The sequence below is a fragment of the Anticarsia gemmatalis genome, chromosome 5 (genome assembly GCF_050436995.1).
Source record: "Anticarsia gemmatalis isolate Benzon Research Colony breed Stoneville strain chromosome 5, ilAntGemm2 primary, whole genome shotgun sequence".
NCBI classification, from domain to species: domain Eukaryota; kingdom Metazoa; phylum Arthropoda; class Insecta; order Lepidoptera; family Erebidae; genus Anticarsia; species Anticarsia gemmatalis.
The window spans coordinates 5,878,814-5,900,572 of NC_134749.1; the positions used below are offsets into that span (position 1 = coordinate 5,878,814).

General features: G+C 34.4%; 2 protein-coding genes across 6 annotated transcripts in view; both read right to left on the minus strand.

The window, feature by feature from the left end:
* Positions 1 to 21,759, minus strand: part of dnc (phosphodiesterase dunce) — a 300,082-nt gene that overhangs the window by 84,683 nt on the left and 193,640 nt on the right. The gene's annotated exons all lie outside the window — the stretch shown is intronic.
* On the minus strand, positions 20,515 to 21,744 carry LOC142972917 (uncharacterized). Its single transcript, XM_076114366.1, has one exon. The coding sequence runs from the start codon at positions 21,742 to 21,744 to the stop codon at positions 20,887 to 20,889; it is 858 nt and encodes a 285-aa protein (XP_075970481.1). The 3' UTR covers positions 20,515 to 20,886.

The following is a 21,759-nucleotide window of genomic DNA, read 5'->3' on the forward strand; positions in this document are numbered from 1 at the left end:
CTCGGTGAATGTGATTCCTATTATTTCTGTTCCCCAAATATTGACCGTATTCTAAGTATAGTAGTTGTCTGAGTAAATAGTAATTAAGAGAAATAGTGATAAATGTGTTCTATCTATTACAAATATGCATTATAATCCTGACAACATTTTGGTTATTTTTGAGATAATAATAGGCATTTATGGCCATAGTTACATATAGTGAAGGAGAAACATGGAATGAGCATACATATATCTACATCATGAATATTGTTATGTGAGCTTAAATATTCTATGAATAAGAAACTAAATTTACATTTTACTTGTAGGGGAATTCCAAACACAGCCAGAAGCAGTAGCTGTTCGGTGAAGACCTCATTAAAACTTTACTAAGAAAGCTTAAGGGTTAAGGCTTATTGAATTTAGATTAACGAAGATATCTCTATTATGATAGTGAGCTGTGTACAAAGGTCCCAAGTTGTAAAAACGTACATTAGTTTCTATCAGCAAACGAGATGTCCCAAACGGCCGAAGTAAGATTGTGGTAGGATAAAGTGAGCTTTGAGGCCAAACGTATGCGCTATAAAGAGTACTAGAAGCAGCCCAAACACTGTTTCCTTATATTGTCAAATATTGCACCAAATGTTACATATTATTGTGACTATATCTCTCGTGTAGTACTAATACACAGTTACGTGGAGTAATGAGAAATTCCAACGCAGTGGGTCGTCAATCATCACATACATTTTCTCTTACAAAATTAGCTTAAGTTCAGCACGACCGATATTTATAAAAAGCGTTGTACGAACAGTAGCATTTAGATGTTCTCGTTTGACACAAGGGGCGAGGCTGATGGCAGATAGCACCGCACGAACAACCCATTATCTAGATCAGAGACTGGTCTTTAAAGCTTAAAAATCCTTTGTAAAGCCGCACCGCACCACTTTAAAGTATTAATGTATTTCAATACGAATCTCTTTTCAAGTGGGTTTACTTTACTTTATACGAACATAGAGATTTAATTTAATTTATTTTAAAATTGAAAACCAAAAGAAAAACCTTTGATGAATCTCAGTGCAAAAACATTGTAAAAAAGAAGTTTGAAATGATTTATTTTTATTAACATGCAAGTCGAGCGTAAAACACAAAAGTTGGCTACGAAAATATCATATTGTGATGAATGACACACTGAAAGACATGGACCACATTTTAATAATTACTTCGCAACTCTCACGTTTACCTTGCCCTTATTACATTTTTATTCGACCTGAAAAATTATACAACGTAAAACGAAATTGAATAACGGTTTTACGTAAAAAAGACCAAGCTGTCTTTTGAAATGTTATGCTTCCATCAATTGCCGACGGGCTTTGTTAGCTGAATGTTTAAAATACCGGTGCCCACCGTAAACAGTCTTTTAACTAAATATTTTATGCGGAATTTGTCCGTATTTATACACGAACAAAATGTTTTAGGGTTATTTATTAGAGACGTTGACGCGGTCATTTAGGTAAAGCGGCATTAGTATTAATTAGGAAAATGTAAATGCTTTAGAATTCAGAAAATTTCTTCTTAAGCGTAGACTTTTTCAGCTGAAAATATTTTTAGGTGTCTGCGAAACTTGACTGTACAATTAATTTAGTGAAGAAATTGTTTTGCAAAACACCGAACGTTTAAATATATTTTATAATTGTAGAAAAAGCCGGTAGATGCTTTGATAATATGATGTTTCTTCTTTTATATTAACAAGAACAGTAAAGAGAATGTAAATGTGTTCGCTAGCAATTAAGCTTAACCTTTTGAAGCAGGAAAACCTCAGATATTTATATGGATAGGTAATTGACGCTCCTGGTAAATGTCGTACAAAAATAGATGGTTCTCTTCGATACATATTTTAATAAAATACCCAACCACCTACTAGCTTCCTTCACACAATTTTATTAATATTTTACTGGTGTTGATAATGGATTTTTAAAGGTTAAACATGGCCTGATGGTTAATAAACGGATTTTTAATCAACAGTCTACTTTAGGATATGTCTAATGTTGAAATTTGATTCTGGCTTCAATAAAAAAATATTTAATCGCGTCATAAACACTTGTATTTCTCACAGTCTGTTTTCAACTAATAAAATATGTTGTACCTTTGTGATATATCAACATAAATACAACTTCAAAATAAGCTGCTTAAATTCATTCAATGGGAAAAGGTCGGGAACCATTGTCTGATTTAAAAATGGGGCACATTGTAAAGTTCAAGCTTTCGTTCGTACAAGGGACTAATAAGGGATCAGACGTAGCTACATTTATTTCACTTTATATAGGTATCAAATATATTAAGGTACGTGTTTATTTATCACAGAAATTGTTTTTAAATAAAACCTCACTACTGGGCTTTTTTATATTAGACAAAAATGATTTTATTTCAATCCTGTTCCGTTTGTATCAATTAATTCAGTTCATAAATATGCGAGTTTAAATTTATGGAGGCACAACGATAGAGTATCTCAAACTATGAACATAAAAATTTGTTTGCTTTTTGCATCGCACTGCAACTTTTATTATCAAAAAACAGTCCTAGTTTTACATTGGCTATGTAACCAATAAAATGGCACTGCCACAGTTTATGGCGGTATATAGACCCTGCAGAATAAAAGGAGAATCGGTATCTTTTATACCGGGTATCCCTTCCGGGCCATGTGGCTGTCGTATTTTTTATACTAAATAAATTGCACCCCGCTCCTTACATCCCTAAGAGCCTACATATAATGTAGAAAAACCTCTCCATATGGTCTCACCAATTGAGTTATCATTCACCAATTAGATATATAATAATTGTAAAGACTTGTATAATTATATATAATATTATGTAAGAATTGAAATAGAGCGCCATTGTCGCCAACAAACTGTTATGCAGTTTGGCGATTTTTTGTGAAAATTTAAATTTTATTGTTAAACTTGAATAAACGATTTAAAAAAAAAATAAAAAAAAAAATTAATAGAACTAACTAAATTCACCACAAAAATTGGTGTTACTGTTAGTTAGACTCGATTTTGCTGGAAATAGCAGTTATAATAGGTCGGTAGATCGTTTGAATGGTTTAACAAAATCACGTGCGAGAATGGAGCGGTCTATCTGCTTCCTTCAATTGCTCGCTTCCCATTGTGCTCAGTTTAGATTGCTGTTTTACATCTATCGATTTCTATCGAATTTTCACTACTCCGTGGAACTGGTGAATTTGATAAGTTAAATGGTTTGAAAGACTGGATAGGTTTGTAAATGCGATTAAGAGCACATAAGCTTTAGTTTTACGCAGTAGGTATAATCAAATTTAAAAGTGAATAAACTTTTAAACTCACTTAACTGGAAATAGAGACGTCCGTGGCAAAAGTTTGTTAGGGCGGTTACAGCGATGCATCAGATACTTGTGCTTAGGTAGCAAATCTTTCGAGTGTCTCACCGCTCCATTTCCCCCGGGCTGCTCCCCGGAGTTCGCGAAAACTTACAACGTATGTGCTCTGTTCTTTATCTCGAGAAAATAAAGAATGTCTTTATACTCGGCTTTATACGATTGTAGTACATAGGGCACAATGAACTAAGAAAACGATTATTTTGAGGTGCGATTAGTGTGGTAGTAAACCGTTCAATTTATGTCTTAATCCCAAATGTTGGTAGATTAATAGGACGACTCAAACGTAATTGGAGGTTAAATTACGTGCTCGCCATTAATGTGTCTAGATTAAACTTTGTCTATTTCTCTGAACTTTTTTACTTTCAAAGCCAATATGTAGGTAAAGTCTACATAAAATTGGGTTTTTCGCTGCTAATATATAAATGTTTTGTTTATAGTAGAAATTGTTCAGTTATATAATTTAATAGTTTGAGACCGTTCTATTTACTTACCCGTACAAACGTAGAGATTGACAAAATAAATTGCTCAAGACGATATAATATTGTTTCTTCATTTCTTTTTCTTTTTAATTTTTGTATCTTAAGACAAAATGGTACAATAAAAGATTAAACATAACGTTTCTGTACAGTCGGTACTGTCGAGTATCGAAAGTTTGACATTTAGAATGTACTGCCAAAATAGTTCCGACGACGCCCGTCAGAGGCGCTGATCAATTTTTTGTACAAAATTTATCGATGACAAACCGGTTGTCGGTAGTCGATAGTAGTAGAGAATACAGCTACTGATATGAAGAGAAACAAATATAATAAAATGGAGGATTTCTCATTCCACATAAAACTAAGAATGTAAGATATACGAGTACAAATTCTAGCAAAAGTTATCGACCTATTCACCACACATGAAACGTAACGTTCTAAAATCCGTAGGTTATTTGGGTCTTCGTCCCAATAACGATCTGGTGATAACAGTTCTATCTCGGTGCGAATACGGTTGTCATGTCCCCGACTAACTACATTGTCCCGGACTTATGACGGTTCGAATCTCTAATTTGTCACCGATTGCTGAAAAGTACCAACGTATAGCGCTTTTTTATTATTTCCATAAAAAATAATATGTATGAATAAACTATAATAATATACTTAATTATCTCTGCATCACCCTAAGGTAGAGTGGCAGAAAATGCCCCTGGCATTAAGTCTGCCTTTATACAGAGTTGTATATTAAGTTTAAATAAATAAAATAATTGTTGTAAATATTGTACATATTGTACGAACTTTTATACAAAGAATTGTAAATCACGAGGAGTAGGTACGTAATGTAATTGCACCTCAGAAAGCATTTACCCGTAGTTCGTATGTTTGTTCTCGTAAAACAATTGTATAAAATTGTTTCATGCAACAGACACATTGTTTTTATTTCGTTATAAAGTTAGATTGGACGTTCAAAAGCTAAATACCTGGTGCGGTTTTATTTTTTATGAAATTTCAGCGAGTAACACCACTGGCTGGACCCAAAACTTACCTGAAAATAAAAAAAAACAACGTTAGGAACAGAAATACACATTTGAATTTCAAAAACAAGGAATATTGAGAGAAGTTAAAATGTAATCAGGAAACATTATGACGACTGTCGAATTTTACAACCGCGTTTCAATTATTTACGAGTAAATAATAATAATTGGTTAAATTTGCTTTATCAAGGGAATTTATTAGAACCAGCCATGTGAATGCTTAAATACAAGTTAATCAATAAACAGGACCATTACATTGCTCGTGAAATTAATTTGTCATCCACGTCAAAAAGCGTAAGTAAATATATTTAATCGAAAACAGAGAAACATTGAAATGTCATGCTAATAAGAAATATTCAATTATGAAGAAGGCAACGAGCTTTTTGAGAGCATTAAAATAAAAAGTTGACACTTTAAGTCAAAGAGAAAATTAAATAAGAGCACTATATTTTTAGAAGAGCACCCGAATGGCGACGGATTGATCGAGTGGGCTTCAGATGCGCCAACTTTTACCAATAAATCCAATTTACGAAACGCCAGATTTTATCAAACGCTCCGTGTTTCGAGAGGTCACTTCTATTTGGCATGAATTAGTGCAATTTAAAATAAGTAGTCTTTTGTTAGCAGAATTAAATGTGTAATACAAGTGTTATCCAACTTACGTATGTTCAAAAACGAATTGTAAATTATAACTTTCAAACTCTCGCGTTGCATGTTTCATATATAATAGGATACGGGAAATAACGCGAACACGCATTTTACCTTAAAAGCCTAACGTTTCGGCGCAGGTTTTGCGCAGGCCTTGGTCGCAGGATGACTGGAGCAGTGAATTGTATATTAAGGTAAAAAGAGGGAATGTGAATGAATTGTCAACAGTTTTTGTGACTTATATCTTTCATCATCTTATCCTCTTATTGAAATAGATCCTTTCAAAAGGTAGTTTTAATTTGACAATATTGTACATGTCTCACAATGCATACACAAGATTGTTGATTCAGAACTATATATGTCGATGTTAAGGTCCATGTACCAAGCAACAGAGATTTCGTAAACCAGTAAACGTAACTATGAACACAAGAGGCTTCCACACAACCCTTCCTTTGTATGCTTTACGGCTAATAGGATGGAGGTGACAATGCCTTTGTACTCGGCACTTCGTACATTTTTTATGCTTTTAGTACAAGGTGAAGATACTATGCCATAAGCACTCTCGTAAAAAATCATTTAAGATGTAGCTTTAAATAACCAACAATTACTACAAGCACCTTAATCAATTTATTTCAACGCAAGTAACATATTTTCAATAACACTGTAAATAAAATACGCACGGCCATTTACCGCTCGATACATTAAATAAAAGTAAATAGTATGTACAAGCAATTTTCCTTTGTACTTTAGAAACAATTACACATTTTGCATTAGCAATCAAGCAAAGTTCCCGGTAATCGGAAATTGTGGGAAACCGATACCAGGAATTGATGTAATTGGAATTAAAAAACCCGATCAATATCGCACAATGGACGGTCACCTGCCCATTCCCATTAGATAAGCAAATAATGATTTGAATTCTAACCTATTATAGGTTTAGTCTGAAATTAAACACAGATCCAGAATTTTCCATTCTTTGAATAATATCGAATCAATCTATCGTTGCTTCATACCGCAGTTTCGTATCCTATCACCACTGAATCTAGTTTAAGTGACGAATGAGAACATATGTATGTGGGTAGATAAACATAGTGTGGCGAGGAACGTATTTTATCATGATATATTGTTTTGGGGACGACGAAGTTCGACAAGCAATTTTGGTCCATCAATTTCAAGTTTGTGTCCCAGCGGCCTTAACCTTAACTCGAGGGGGAATTTTGTCACTATCTTATAAAATAGCGTTTTAGATCAGCATCAATGTATTTTAATAGAACGTTATTATTCAATAACAAAAAAAGTTGAAAAGGAGATTCTATTTAAAACAGTGGATGCGAGCTTTTAGTCCATAAATTATTCAGCTGTTTATTATTACATGACTAATACGCCAATTTACCAGATTTAGATACTGTTTATCAGATAATCAATCAAGTACACGAATACGTAAATGCAAAATCTTTTAAGACCAGGTTTACTTTTTATTATATCAATTGAATCATGATCAATCGATTACGCAATCAATGAATCATGTGAAATGACGAAATTTACAAATCACGGAAGTAACGACACATTTTTTTATTATCATAGAAACTACTTACGTTCGTAAAGATTTTTATTTTAATTACATAGCTGTAAACATTTTTAGGCAATAAATAGTTCCAACTTAAAAACTTTAAAACTATAGAATTGATGGGCTTATTCTCTCTTTGACGTAGCTAATAGGTTATAATAACATTACCCCAGTGGAAACTAAATAGAATCAAAGTGCAGCGCTTACAGCCGCATATTAAGTTTCACTATAAACTAATTGAATTCTCTTGACCTTTCCCCAACTGTTTGGAATCGGCTTAAAGTTGTAGGCCGCTCCAAAGTAGACTTAACTTGTAGTCAAGAGACTCTTGAATCAATCGCCAAAATTATGTAGTAGGCTTCGTCAACCGACCTGTGAGATGACATCTTAGGATTAGGTACTTAAACTATAAGTACATTTTGTAGTGTTTGGTGAAATATTTGTACATTTTTATTTATTTATTTATTTAAACTTCTTATACAAATTTGTATAAAGGCGGACTTAATGCCAAAGGCATTTTCTGCCAGTCTACATTTTTGTCTTCCGATAACTCGATCCCAAGATGAAATTTCACACAGCACTTACGTATGCGTATAGCTAATTGTATGATTGATTAATAGTTAATTATTGTAATACAACACGCGATACACACGCATGGTATTATAAATAGCTTTGTGATGCCTCGCTAATCCTTTCAATTAACGCAAACGTTCGTGTATTATGTTTACTATAGTTACGGAACGTGGTGGGATGCGAATGACCTTCCCTGAGGAAGCACAACTAAATAGCCCTCAGCTACCGAGTCCCGAACAAAATGGCCGGTCCGTTCACATTACTCCTTTTTCATTTTTTAATTCTTTTAATTAGTAGCTCCATTTTTGCAGCTGTACTGTTTATTTTATAAAAAACCCCGGTAGCGGATGCTAGCTGTGGACATAAGCCCAGAATTTGCATAGTAACGAAAACTTTTAGAGGAATACTTTTTGAATTTGAGAAATCTCGTTCCATCGTGTTTCGCAATCACGGATTTTTATTATTCCCGACGCGACGCCGAGGCAGTAGCCGGTGAAACGTTTACTGAGTGATTTGCAGGTCATTAATTTATGGAATGAGTTGTCACTATTTTCAGAGATTTAATAATTACGCTTTGATTTTATTACAATGTTAATACATTATTACATATTAAATGCTGATATTATGGTTATGTTTTTGAATCCTGGGTAATACTTATGCTTACATAATTAAGCACGTGCAGTATACTACGGAACGGAACGGAACGGTAATATACAAGTTATATCGTATTATTAAGTAAGACAACTAAAAGTGTAGATGGAAGGTTTCTCCGCCCCAGAAGTCACGTAGTAACAATTTATTATTAGCAGAAAATTTAACATCAGCTTTATGCTTAGTACTGTTGAGCATAAATCTAAAGTTAATGTAGCTGTTTATTTAGCCTCAGTTCGTAGAAGGTAAGAAAGTGGTTTAACAAGAATACCTACTTATTATTGCGGATTAAAACTACCCGTGGCTGTGGGAGTATAAGAGCCTACTTTATAAATCGACTTTTGACCCCGTTTTCAAGAAAATACTTAAGTAAAATATAATTTTCGTAACATAACGACGGAAGGTAGAGCCCAATATTTGGCAAGCAGTAAGCTTTTAAAATTAGACCTACATTTCAGTAAAGTTCTCGTTTCGCTGAAAACCTTTTTACCTCACATATTAAGTAATAATTTGCGCCCAGTTATCTGCACTCGGCCGGGCCTCGCCGCTCTCTAAGAAGATTACAACTTAAGTGTGTTTCTGACGCCAGCGTTTACTTCCAGTAAATGTTTTATATTTAAATTTTCACTTATTTAAAATCACGGAATAATTTCCCAGCTAAGTTGAAAGAACAGACAAAGGATGGAACGAGCCGTGTTATGATGAACGATTGTCGTTTGACATGCCGCGAAATACTCAATTTGTTTTAGTCAGACTTATCGGCTCATCTTATTGTTTTGTTGGGAGTTGGAAAATTGAAGATTATAAACGTCCATACAATCTAGGGATAGTATAAATTGTTGGTTTAAATACCAAGAACAATTATTTCCTGCAAAGGGTACAATTAAACATTTGAATAATTTAATTTATAGCAATGTATTTTAACGTATGTAATGCAATTGTATCATTGTTGACCGAATAAAAATAGCAATCCTAATTGAAATCATCAAACGATAACAGCAGGGTTTATAATGTATTTGGATAGAGTACAACATTGCATATTATGTGGTATTACACTCATATACTCAATTTCTGAATATCTCACATTACCTCTACGATTCCGTGTACCGATAGCGTTGATGAATGTGTGCGTGTGTCGCAAAGCACTACAAAACATTACCAAGTTTGTTTATTTATAGAGCTACTTTCTTCAATTGCAGTACTAAAAGTAGCAATAAGAATATACCTACAGCAGTTTTTGAAAGTTTTATGTATATATAATTAATTAATTTCAGCACAGACGTGTATTATCCTACTAATGTTATAAATGGGAATGTTTGTCAATATGGATGAATGAATGGATATATGATTGTTTGTTACTTTTTCACGAAAAAACTACTGGACTGATTTTTATGAAATCTAGTACACTGATAGCTAATAATCTAGATGAACACTTAGGATACTTTTGGCTGTGAGAAATATTTTCACGCGGGCATAGTCGCTGGTATAGGCTAATTTTTAAAGTAAAGTTCAATAGCTATACGCTAAAATAAAGAAATGATCAAACTCGTTTATTGTCATCCTGTAATTGATTGACAAACCAATTACCTGATTGCAATATATCGATGAAATTCATATTGTCCGGTGCCTTTTCACTTTATGAATAACAATTGAGCTCTTAACGCTGAATGTCCAATACTTAATTAAAAAGCTTATTACACATGCACATCGCACACCTATAAGAGTACTTTTCATTTTCCGTAGTTTTCTGTATGTAAGATTGATCTGTGATTTCAGTTGGCATCAATTTTAGAACATTACGGTGTTAATAAACTACGTAGGAGTTTTTTGTACTTAAATATTTTATTGTTTATATGTAGTTCGATTTTACACAGAAGTAACATGCATATATATGGTGTACGTGTATGCAAACGCTGTTTTTTTAGCTATATGTTATTATGTCAAACAAATTCAAGTGTACGAACTTAAAATATCGCAAGAACAATATAAGTTATGTCTATTATTACTGAAGGCATGTTCCAGTCAAACTATTTTGCATAAGTTTCTTGAGACGCGACACAGTAGGTCTACGTGCTTCTATCGTTCGTATGTGAACTAATTACATACATTAGCATAATTTTATGATAAGGTCTTATTGCCGGACAAGCTGGATTTAGTGCCAGCCGACATAAACCTGAGGTCACAATTATACAGTGGTTTGAAGGCTCGACTTACTAATGTATCGATGTGATACGCGATAAGGTTTCGTGCCCTTAAGGCTACTGCGCAAATCGATTGATCGTGATTAAGCAAGGTTGAGTAGAAACCCTCTGGCTATGTTACAAGGCAAGTTTTTAAAAGAAAAATAATCTCTTAACAGAACTTACACTTTCTGCCTAACTGGATCGAATACAACACGGTCTCGTTCACCCCTAACGAAATAAAAGCTGTGACGAAAAGTTCAGATGTTATTACTTCGCGGTCCGAGAAATTTCTTGACTAGACGAAAGCCCAATAACCCTAAAAAGGTAACAAGGGTATCAAAATGGTCATCCGATTTAGTTGATTATAGGTACACAATCCCTTTACTCATGCCTCAAGCTAACACAACGACACTTATAAAGCTACTTCAGAGAACAGACCAAATATTGTTCGAAGTTTGCTTTGAAATGATTTGTTTCATATTTTGTAATTCGATGTTGTTGCCTTATTATGCATGTATTTGTATCTCTGCGTAGCAAAGTGCTACGTCTTTCGTAGAGCGTGTAGCACAGTTTTATAGCGAGTCGTATTATTATAATAAAATTCAATCATGGCTACCATTTTAGGCATGATAGTTCATCAATCAGTTAATCACCAGTACATTAATATATTAGGGAATGACCTGAGACATTCAAGAAATTAACTTATCTTCAAAACACTTTCATATTTAGACATGATTTTGAGAATTATATGCTTTCCAAAAGCGCTTTCTTAATCCTGTAACTGTGAAAGATTGTTCATGTGTAAGATAAGGTTGGCAGTTTGCAAACACTGACATATTTTGATGTCGGCCGGTTCGGAACACATCGGTGGAATCGGAATGGCTTTATTCGATGTTTGAAGAAAAATTACCCATATTTGTAGGGTCTTAGGAATTTCCAAATCGTTTTATTTTCCGTCCTGGACATTGCAATATCTTTCCCGAGAGTGTTGTTATGTATTACTTGTGTCAAAATTTAATCTGCTCCGTCGTAATTGCTAATTAGGTATGGACACTCGTGGCTCGTAAAATTAGGCCACTTAGGTCGTTAACTTAATTTTCCAACGTTTAATGTTTACGAAAATATTATCATTTTATCTATTTTACATAAATAAAGACATATATTATACTCAAGTTTAAACGTAAAATTCAGCTTTGAGCATTTGCCTAGCAACTGCGAATAATTACAATCTATTATCAGAATTTAGGACTTCTAATCCCACAATGAAAGGTATTTTCCATTTAGTTGCGTACCGGAATTAGAGCACAAAACGTCGATTTCTAATTTAGTCAACACGGTTTTCTGCATTTGCTATAGTAAATGCACAACATTCTACTGGTTAATGCAATAAAGGAACATCGGCAATACATATTTAGATCGTTTGTACCCATAAAACTCTGTTTTCATTGAGCTTTGGACTGAAATTGTTGAACATTAACACGATTTACAGCTGTAAGTTATATTTCTTTGTCTCTACATTTGTATTCAACAATAGTTTAGGACATAAGAAAATAAGTAAAGCTTTCTCTAAATCTATAAAATGAGAGAAATCTAGATAGAAATTATCCATTTAAAATTAAGAGCTTGACTACATTAACGTTTATTGGCAAGGAAATTATTTTAGAAATAGACGTACTGAAAAATGAAAGTGTGTAAAACACAAAATTACTTCATAGCCGTGATCAATGTTCAGTGTTTAGTCGTGATCAAACAGACAGTTCATTTGAAACGGACGACCACTTTTAATGATATTGAGATCTCTTAACTGTATATTGTCTAGTAATAAAATATAAATCTTTTTGAAAATATAAATTATCTATGCCAATTTTTGCTATCAACTGTCAAACAATATTTCAAAAATCATCATATTTTCCAAACATGAGTATTTTATATAAAAAACCAATCTGCTGCTGTATACAAAGTGTGTAATAATTCTATGGAAAATATTGCTTTCAATTCGTGATTTATCGAAAACCGCAATCATCCTCAAAGTTAGGATGAAATGTGAAAATTAAGCGAGTCTATGGAGTCGATCGATTGGTTTTTTGTGTGAGGTCAGCTACGCCCCTAACAATTTTGACAGCCTTGAACTTTTGTATTGTAAGCATGACTGCCGATATTTACGTATTAGATTCTCGAGATAAGTTTACGGCCACTACCTTGAAGATTTAACAAAAGATGTTTATTGTTTAAAACTGTTGTTAGCAACACCTCACCGGTCATATTGATTACCTTGTTAAAAGTTCTACCGTAAGAAGCTATGTTGTCGATTTCTGTACTTAAAAGTTTCAATATAGAAAGTTGGTTTCCTTATAAGATTATCGGTTGTATAGTATTAAGTATAAGATTTATCTATAATTGCTTAACCCAGTTTCACAAGAAACTTCAAACTCCATTATTATTCTACTGAAGAAATTGGAGGAAGAAATGGCTCGTAACGTTAGTAGGTAGGTGTATGTGGAGCGCTACTTTCCCTGTTGGAAGTCGAGAGTAGCCAAACAGCGAGCAGTTACAATCTCGCCGCGAGCGCTACACGCTCCCTGCTTACATGTAGCAACACACCTCGTGAACACAGAAATACAGGATTATTCAAAAAGAACCCAAATATATATTATAAGTTATATTATTCTCATTAATCGATTCGTTAGTTACAGATTGAATTCAAATATACGATCGTATTTTTGTATGTTGTATTTTTTCAGTTTTCATATTTTATTGACACAATTAATATGGCTTTTATTAATGTAAATACGACGAAACGGAATATTTTTATACATTGACGAGCGTGAATAAATAGCGGAGCCTTTGAGGTTTTTCTACGTATTTGTTAAAAACAAACTTTCGGATAAAACAAAAAGGCCGCTTCATTCGTCCCCGGCGACCATAAAAAACGTGAATAAATCCATTCCACACCGGCGAGATGGTGACCATACATCTGCGTACGGCAAAGCGCGGTAAAGCGAGCGATATAAAATATTCACACAGCGGGCCGTTTTGAGAACCAGCCCAGTCTGGGCTTTGACTAATATTGTTTTATCTTCGTCTTACCGAAGATTACTTCTGGCTTTAAAACAGGCTGTATTAAACAGAATTACTATATAAAATACAAGGATCTGAAAATACATCGTCACATTTCGTTCTAGTATGTAGTACTCATAAGATTATCGGTTATATAGTATTATTATTAGTAGGTATCAGGTAGGTATATTCCAATATCTCCAACATTATACGCAAATTACTAAGCGAGTGTTAAATACCACGGCTAGTAATCTGGTGGATTATAAATCAGACATGTGTTCAACCATTCATTACGCTTGACACCGCTTTGAAACATTACCACTTGTTTTAATCAAAGTTTCTTTAATGTATACTATTTCAGAAGTTTTTTTTTAACACTGATTAATAGCTTGATGTAATTTTTCTTCAAAAATCAATGTTAATCCAATGACATACTTTTAACAACAAACAAATGATTATTATTAGAATGAATATAAAAATATAAATCAAATTCTCATACACTTAAAAATCATATAAATATTTACGTTAACTAAAAGTTCCGTGGCGATTACAAGTAGAATAAAAGTACTTATTTACTGCATTTACTAGATACTTGCATTACTAGAAACATTCCCGAAGTAAAAAACATGGAATATTTACGGCATTCTGTAAAATATGCTAGTTTGTTCAACCTTATACATTAAGCCCAATAGATAATTACTATTTTTAATAAACGCTTCGAGTTTTCGAATTCGAATCGGATATTAGTTGATCCTCAATAGAAGTGCTACGTTTTATCTAATTTCTGTAGGCTCTGTGTTGTTTAGCATTTAAGGTGCGCTCATTATCTTAAACGCCCAACTTTCTTGGAGTAAATGCTTTAGCAATGCTTTCGGGAGCGAACAATAGGGTTTGAGCGCTTGATGTCGGCTACAATGGAGTGCTGAGCTAATTAATGCTAGGTGCACTGGGGTGGTACAAAGGGTGGTTGCCATGCCTGCCTTTGAAACTGATGGAGAGCTTATCCGAGCCTCTGTTATGAAATGCAATAGCATGGCTTATCACAAATTCAGGTTAAATCCAAACATTGCTACTAATTGTCGTGGTCCGCTCACAGCTGTGGACTTTGTTTGCACGAGAGTAATGGACGGCGCTTTATTTGCATTTCAAAGTATTTAAAATTGAATGGCTTAGATTATTAGAAAATTTTGATTATATTAATCTTGTTTTTATTCAGATGATGGCGGAATAGTACAAACAATAATTGTTAAACGTTTACATTTGAATATTTGGAAAGACAATTGCTTATTAAAAGCGTCGGGCACGCGACTTTGCGTTGGCAAAAAAGCACGTCTTCTATTTTGTCAATATTTATTTGTTGATGACAACACGTACAAATTGGCTCGAATTCTTAGCTATTCTCAATGTAGGTGTTATTTGTAGGCAACGTAAAAACAAACAATCAGCGCGCGTAAGTGCATACTAAAATATTAATGAAAACAAATTGTACACGAGCTTGTAAAAGTGTTTTTATTTCCATTTCCTTTAAATAAAATATTGTAATGTTGACTCATTCGGAGTTATTTTAATATATTGTTTTATGACTTGCCGTGTACTTCTCTCAAATAATACATTAACGTTATAAGTTTCAGCCTAGCTGTCTGTCAGATAACAATTTGATTGGGATAAGAGATATGAAGAAAGAAATAGGTATGTATACCGGTTTCCAAATAGTATTATGCTTGCAAATGTATTCAGTGATTTCCAAATCAAAGGGGCGTGGATAAATTAGGAATCAGAAATTCTTTTCGAACATTAGGGCGTATTATTTAACCAACTCAAATTCGCTTTTAAATTCTTTCATTTATGAAAAAGAATTTCGACCGGTTAACGGTGTTTCTACAGTTTAACGTAGAGGTGCATTTGTTTTTACGCCAAATCGTATTGAGGCAAATTAAAACGATTATTATAAATCTGAAATGTAAATCGGATGTTTAAACATTATCAAATGTCGATGTAGTCCATCTAGAGCACCCGTTCGAATAGCCCCTAGCCTTACTCACCTATATTAGACAGATTCTCTTCGTGGACTAGGCTAGGTGCTATTCGAATGGGTGATATAGACTAACTCACCTGTCACAGCGTAAACTATAAATTGTCTTGCAGTTGAACGTTTCATATTTATATCCTACAATTTGTTACGTTCTATGTTACAAATACTTTTACCCAAGTAGTTCGATAACAAACGCGAAAGATTCCCAATAGCCATTTGTACTGTCAAGAAAAATATATCAACGCTTACAGAATTCTGGTCACGTCGTGAAATAATTGTTGGAGACCGGTGTGCGACAATAAATATTACGCTCATAGGTGGCTGATATATTGTGTAATATTCAGGACATTTAATGGGTCAGGCGTTGATGTTTCACTGATTGGTCAGCGTGTGAGTGACGTCACGTGTCGTCACGATGAAACGTCGCTACTATATTATGTCAGGTTATTAGACCGTAACGTATTATGTTTATTATCTGTTTGCGCGTTGGATTATACATACAAATTATTGTAAACGGTAAACGATTAATCTATACACATAAAACTCAAAGGTGACTGACTGAAATAGTGATCTATCAACACACACCCCAAACCACTGGACGGATCGAGCTGAAATTAGGCTTACAGGTAGATGTTGTGACGTAGGCATCCGCTAAGGATTTTGATCAATTCTAAGGGGATAAAATAGAGGATGAAACTTTGCATGAAAATTCTATCCTGAGCCATAAACCACGCAGATGAAGTCATGGTTAATATTGAAGTAAAATTTAACTACTACTTCTTTCATGATTGTTTATATTAACTGTACGTCAAAATAAAACAGCTTAGTATTTATTGCTATAATTTGTATATGGCTACTAAGTCCGTGTGATTGTGGTGAGATAGATACAGAGCGGCGAGCGAGTGCATTAGTCCGCTCTTAGTCTCAGGTAACTAATCTATGTAACCAACATTGCTCGTCTACGCCACAGTAGCGGTATGTGTGCGATCATTAAGAATGCATCATAGAATACCGCTTCGAATACTACTCATAAATGTAATACATAAGTATTGGAAACGTATTTACTATTACGTTAGAATAATTCAAAGTTCTTTTTAACTATACTAATACTTATGCGGAATAATCTTATTATCTATCAACGTTGTTTTTTAAATATTCGAGCTTTGTAAGTAATAAATATTAGATACCTTTCACTCCTAACCGACAGTTTCACCGATCAAAGAGATACAAAAATATATTCATAATATTACTGAAAGGTTTCACTTGTCACGAGACTGACAAATTAGATTCCTCATTTTCATATAATTAAGTTTCAATGAGACAGTCACAAACAGGAGCAGAACATATTTATCGACCGTGCTCATAATACGGTAAAGGTTCCGTAGAAAACTGAGGGGATTAAGGATGATTATTACCGTGGGGTGGTACGTTAAGCTGCCCAGTTAAGGTCGCCAGGTAGCAATGGAAATGCACGTCAGATGTACCCGGCCGATAACTGGGACAAAAATAATAGGGGATTTGCGATGAAACGGGCCAGTTCACGTGACATCTGTTGTAACTGTTCATCTGTATGTAATGTGGAAATAAAAGTGAATGTGCTTTTGTAAACTTTATGTCTGCTACGGTAATACTCGTTTGTTTAGCCAATGGCCTATGTAAACTAAACATTTGTTTTTTTATTCATATCGAGCGAAACAGTCATTTATTTCCCTGTCCTTAAATAAATACGTAAACCAGTGACTCACAATCCTTATGTGATTTATTGCACGTAATAATATAATAAATTATATACATACATCACTATAATTCGTTCTTGTCAAGATAACCAATTTAATACAAAATATGTAGAATTTTAAATTAGTCATCGTAATAGCGAGACGGTGATATGCCAAATATTTAGAGGCTATTTATTTCGGCCCACAGTTACCAAAATAAACAACAATGTCATGGGGTAAATATTTCCTAGATCTTCTCGATTACGAATATTTTTGTCTGACAATGAAGACAGTGCGTCATCGGGAATTGTTTTCAAAGCAAAGCTGGGAAAACCGCGAGAGCTGGGAAGAAAATTCAAACACACGAGTCTACAGTTTTTGTGGATTTCCATCGCGTGATTCAATCCTAAATTCAGTTGTGACGTAAGTCACGCTATGGCGCTTATTTCAACTATCTTGACGCATGGCTGTCGTTTCATGGCTCAATTTTCCTTATAAATGTGTTAACTTTATCAATGTATCGGGTATCTTTTGGTATTGAAAAGAGATAGGCTCGACCTATCACTTGTATTCCATCTATCTTATTGAAACCTAAGACCTGGCACAAATACCTCATAATCGAGCTTTACAAAAACTACAAGACACGTTTTAATACTACGACGATTGTTCTATTGTTATATGTAGTTACTACATATTGTCCTGTAACTGTTTTACGTAAATATATTGGCGTCATATCATTTAGCTCATTGTAGTAGTACGTTCAATGCAACTGGGTTCGTGCACATGTGGCACTACATTGTTCCATTCCAATCAACCGTTTTTGTACAGATAGACTGATTGAGTCGATTGCGTCCCGCAGGGACTATCAATCAATGCAGTATCAATATAACCAGCCAGAATCGTTATTTTAAATATCAACGCTGTTACATTCGTTTTTCCAGGCGAATGATTTGACTATTAATGTTTTATCCAGATTGTAGTAGCATTTACCTGTATGTATAGATTAGTTTTCGATAACAACAATAGTATCTTAACTTTCCTAATCAATTAAGAATAGGAATGTGACTTGAAATTTAACTCTGAGGAATTTCGAGCTAATTATTATTGCAAACACGTGTATTTATTCTAGATAAAGAGATAAATGTCAATTTGGAGTGTAATCAGGTAGTTCCTAACCTAGTTTTATCGCGTTATCAATAAAATAGATAACCAGAGGCAGAGTAACATTGTTTCGTAACAATATCAATTACACCTACGATAAATTTTATCATCCAATATCTATGTTAATGTTGTAAATCAATTTTGGGCGGAAATTAAACTCTGGATAATGTAAGTGGATATAGATTGTATTATCAAAAGTCCTCTTACAGGGTAACAAATCAATGTATTCACCGGAATTCTGAAAGTATTAGGTCAATTGGTGTTATTGAATTGTCCTTGATGTAATAATAAATGTCGCGTATTGCGAGGACTACGGGAAGAATGCTGAATCCTCATATTTGTACTGATGTTTTGACTCACAAGTCAGAACAAGAACCAAGAGTATAAGGTGTTATATTTTCATTAGCTAGAGACGTCGCTCGTCAGATAATTATAATTTGTGCTTCGCGCATTATTATAGCACATGTGTTCTAGATAGATGACAGTCCTTGATCAAACTGAAGTATCTCTTCAATTTTAAGCTGTCAAAACGGATACCCGGAAAATAAGATATTCCCAATATATAAATGCTTTATCACTTGTCTAGTCTTATGATACTAACACGTAAATAACATCATTGATCTCTGCCACTTCAGCCAATTGATAAGCATCAGTTTTTATTTGACACAAAGCTGTAACCTCGCGGAGGGTATGATAATTTTATATTTAGCATTATACATTCATCGTTATACAATTCAAAGAACATTGTTTTCGACTTCGCTAAGGAAATTTGCCGTGACGCCCTGGCCTGTCACTCTGTTACAATTGTAAAACATATTACTATTGTCTAAATATAAAATTGTCTGTCTCGCCGTATGCCAATTTGCGTTACGCTTCAGTTTATATTAGACGTAGGTATTTATTCATATGAACATACGAAACTATTTTATAACTTTCGCATTAAGTCCCTAACTAGTTGGAGTAGTTTGTCGTTGCAAACCCCGAAAGCATTAAAGCCACAATATCGATGAAAAGAGAAGTATAATTCGTACTAATTTTAATGGCCACAAATAAACACCAGTTTGGACTATAACGGCTGATTTCGAAATAGGAATGTTCGGAACAAAAATAACTGGTCGCTTGTAAATAGTTATAACGACGGCTGTTATTTTTTCTGGCGTTATTTTTCTGCTAACGTGTTGCACCTGTTTTTTTAAATGCACTAGTTTCATCATTTGTAAGGACACTATAGAATGTTCTCTGGAAGTATTCCAAGTTTCAGCACGTGTCATTAATAGTTCATTGGAATGAAGAATACATAACATTGCGTTATTTGCCATTATATTCACCTGTTTTATAAACAAGCTTGACATACGGTTATTCTATTCTGAACTATATTGTAGGTATACGAAGCCATCTGGGTTCTATAAAATGTATTTGTACAGTATGTGATTTTCAGTATGTTGTTCCGACTGCAGTTGAAATCCTCATGTACAAATTATATTGAAGTTTCAAAAGGATTTAATATTGTATGACATTTAATTTCTGAGCGTTTTTAACTGAAACTAAAAGCTGAAGTTAATTGAAGCATACCATAATAATATAGTATACGCTTATAACATGAAAATAAAACGTTTAAATGATTGCTATCAGTTCTTGTTGACAGTTATCTCATTTATTAGTATTATCGTAATACAATAAAATTACATTATCTATTTCCATGACTTTCACAAAATGATAATAATCAGCTGATACGTTTTATTGTGTTTCATTTCACTATCAACGTCTTATCTGCATGGATTGGTTTGACTATAAGTTAAATAATAAAGCTGTTTATTCTTATCTTGAACTACTTCAATATTACATGTAGATCGGGCTTCTGAATATTTCATAACGCGAGAAACTTCAAGATAAACTGAGGTGAAGGTAATGAAATAAAACGTTTCGTAAATAAACCTATATTATTTCGCTCCAAAAGCTACAAAGAAAGCATGCAAATTGAATTTGGTCCGCTACTTAGTACCTGTAACAACTATGATTGTAGCAGATTCCAGTAGCAATAAGCAGTTTCAGCTACTTTTTATAGCCGCGGAATAAATAATCGTTTATTGTTTTATTAACATCAAGGCTTTATTACGAACGAAACATTATCGCTCAGAGTAGCATAAACAACGTTCAGTTGTAAAGAGTGTTACTTTTACTTCGCCTCTGACGCACATTGATCCAAATGTGTATTTCTCTTGGCAAATATACTCACTTGTGTATCCAGATTTTTGGGTTCATATATTTACTTTCATCTACGTATTCTGCGAGTGAACTTGACTTTCATAATTACCCTGACTTTATATTTGAAAGAAGAGTTCATTGGAACCTACATTATGAGTGGACACATAATTAAAACCTTTTCATTCAGTAACTTTTTTTATTCTATTGTGTTACTGTTATAAGAAAATGCAAAACCTATATTTCTAATGAAAATATAAAAGGGAATTTTTCTATTTATGTCTAGATGAAGAGAAAAAATAATAGAAAAAGAACTACATATTAATAAAAACGGGCACCTTTCAAAGAACACCTCCGAAGCTTCCGATTCGCTACGAGGCAATATTAGTTTTGGTAGCACCATTCCTTTCTTTCGCCTTCCCCGGATGCCGGGAGGTGAAGGCCACTGCAACTCCGTTATTGCCATAGGACTGTGGGGACTGAGGATAGTAAGACGACGTTCGGGAGGAGGCAGGCTGAGTTGTTGTAAGGCACGCCGTTCTGTGCTTGCGAACAATCCACGTCTTTTCTCGGCGGACGTTCCCATATCTTCTCCAGATAACGCTCGCCGAGCCGGCGCGCCCCGCGTCTCCCGCACATCTCGTTCGCTTGCTGTCAAGAATGAACTTCGATGAGTGCGAACGGTAGTGCAGGAGCTGGCAGGGCGCGCCGGCGACGTATCCTTGCTTGGACGGAGACTTTCCATAGAACGGGCCGTTTCAACTCGCGCTGCAACCAAATACTGGCCGCTTGTGATTGTCGTCTGTGCTACCTCACATTCTTCTTGGCTCGAGCTCGAAGTACCACTTCGTGAGAAGGTGCTCGTCTTCGAGGCAAAACTTCTGTCGCTATAGTGAGCCGCCGAAATACTCGAGGTATTGGCGTCTGCAGACTCTGAAGAAGCCTGTTGCCTTATGTAACCTTCTTCGAGCGAGGCATGCACGACACGCGAGTTAAGCGAGCTGAAAGCGGCGAGGTTAGGCCGACGGCTCTTTCGTTCATCGTCTTCTTCCTCCATTTTTAATATTTATCC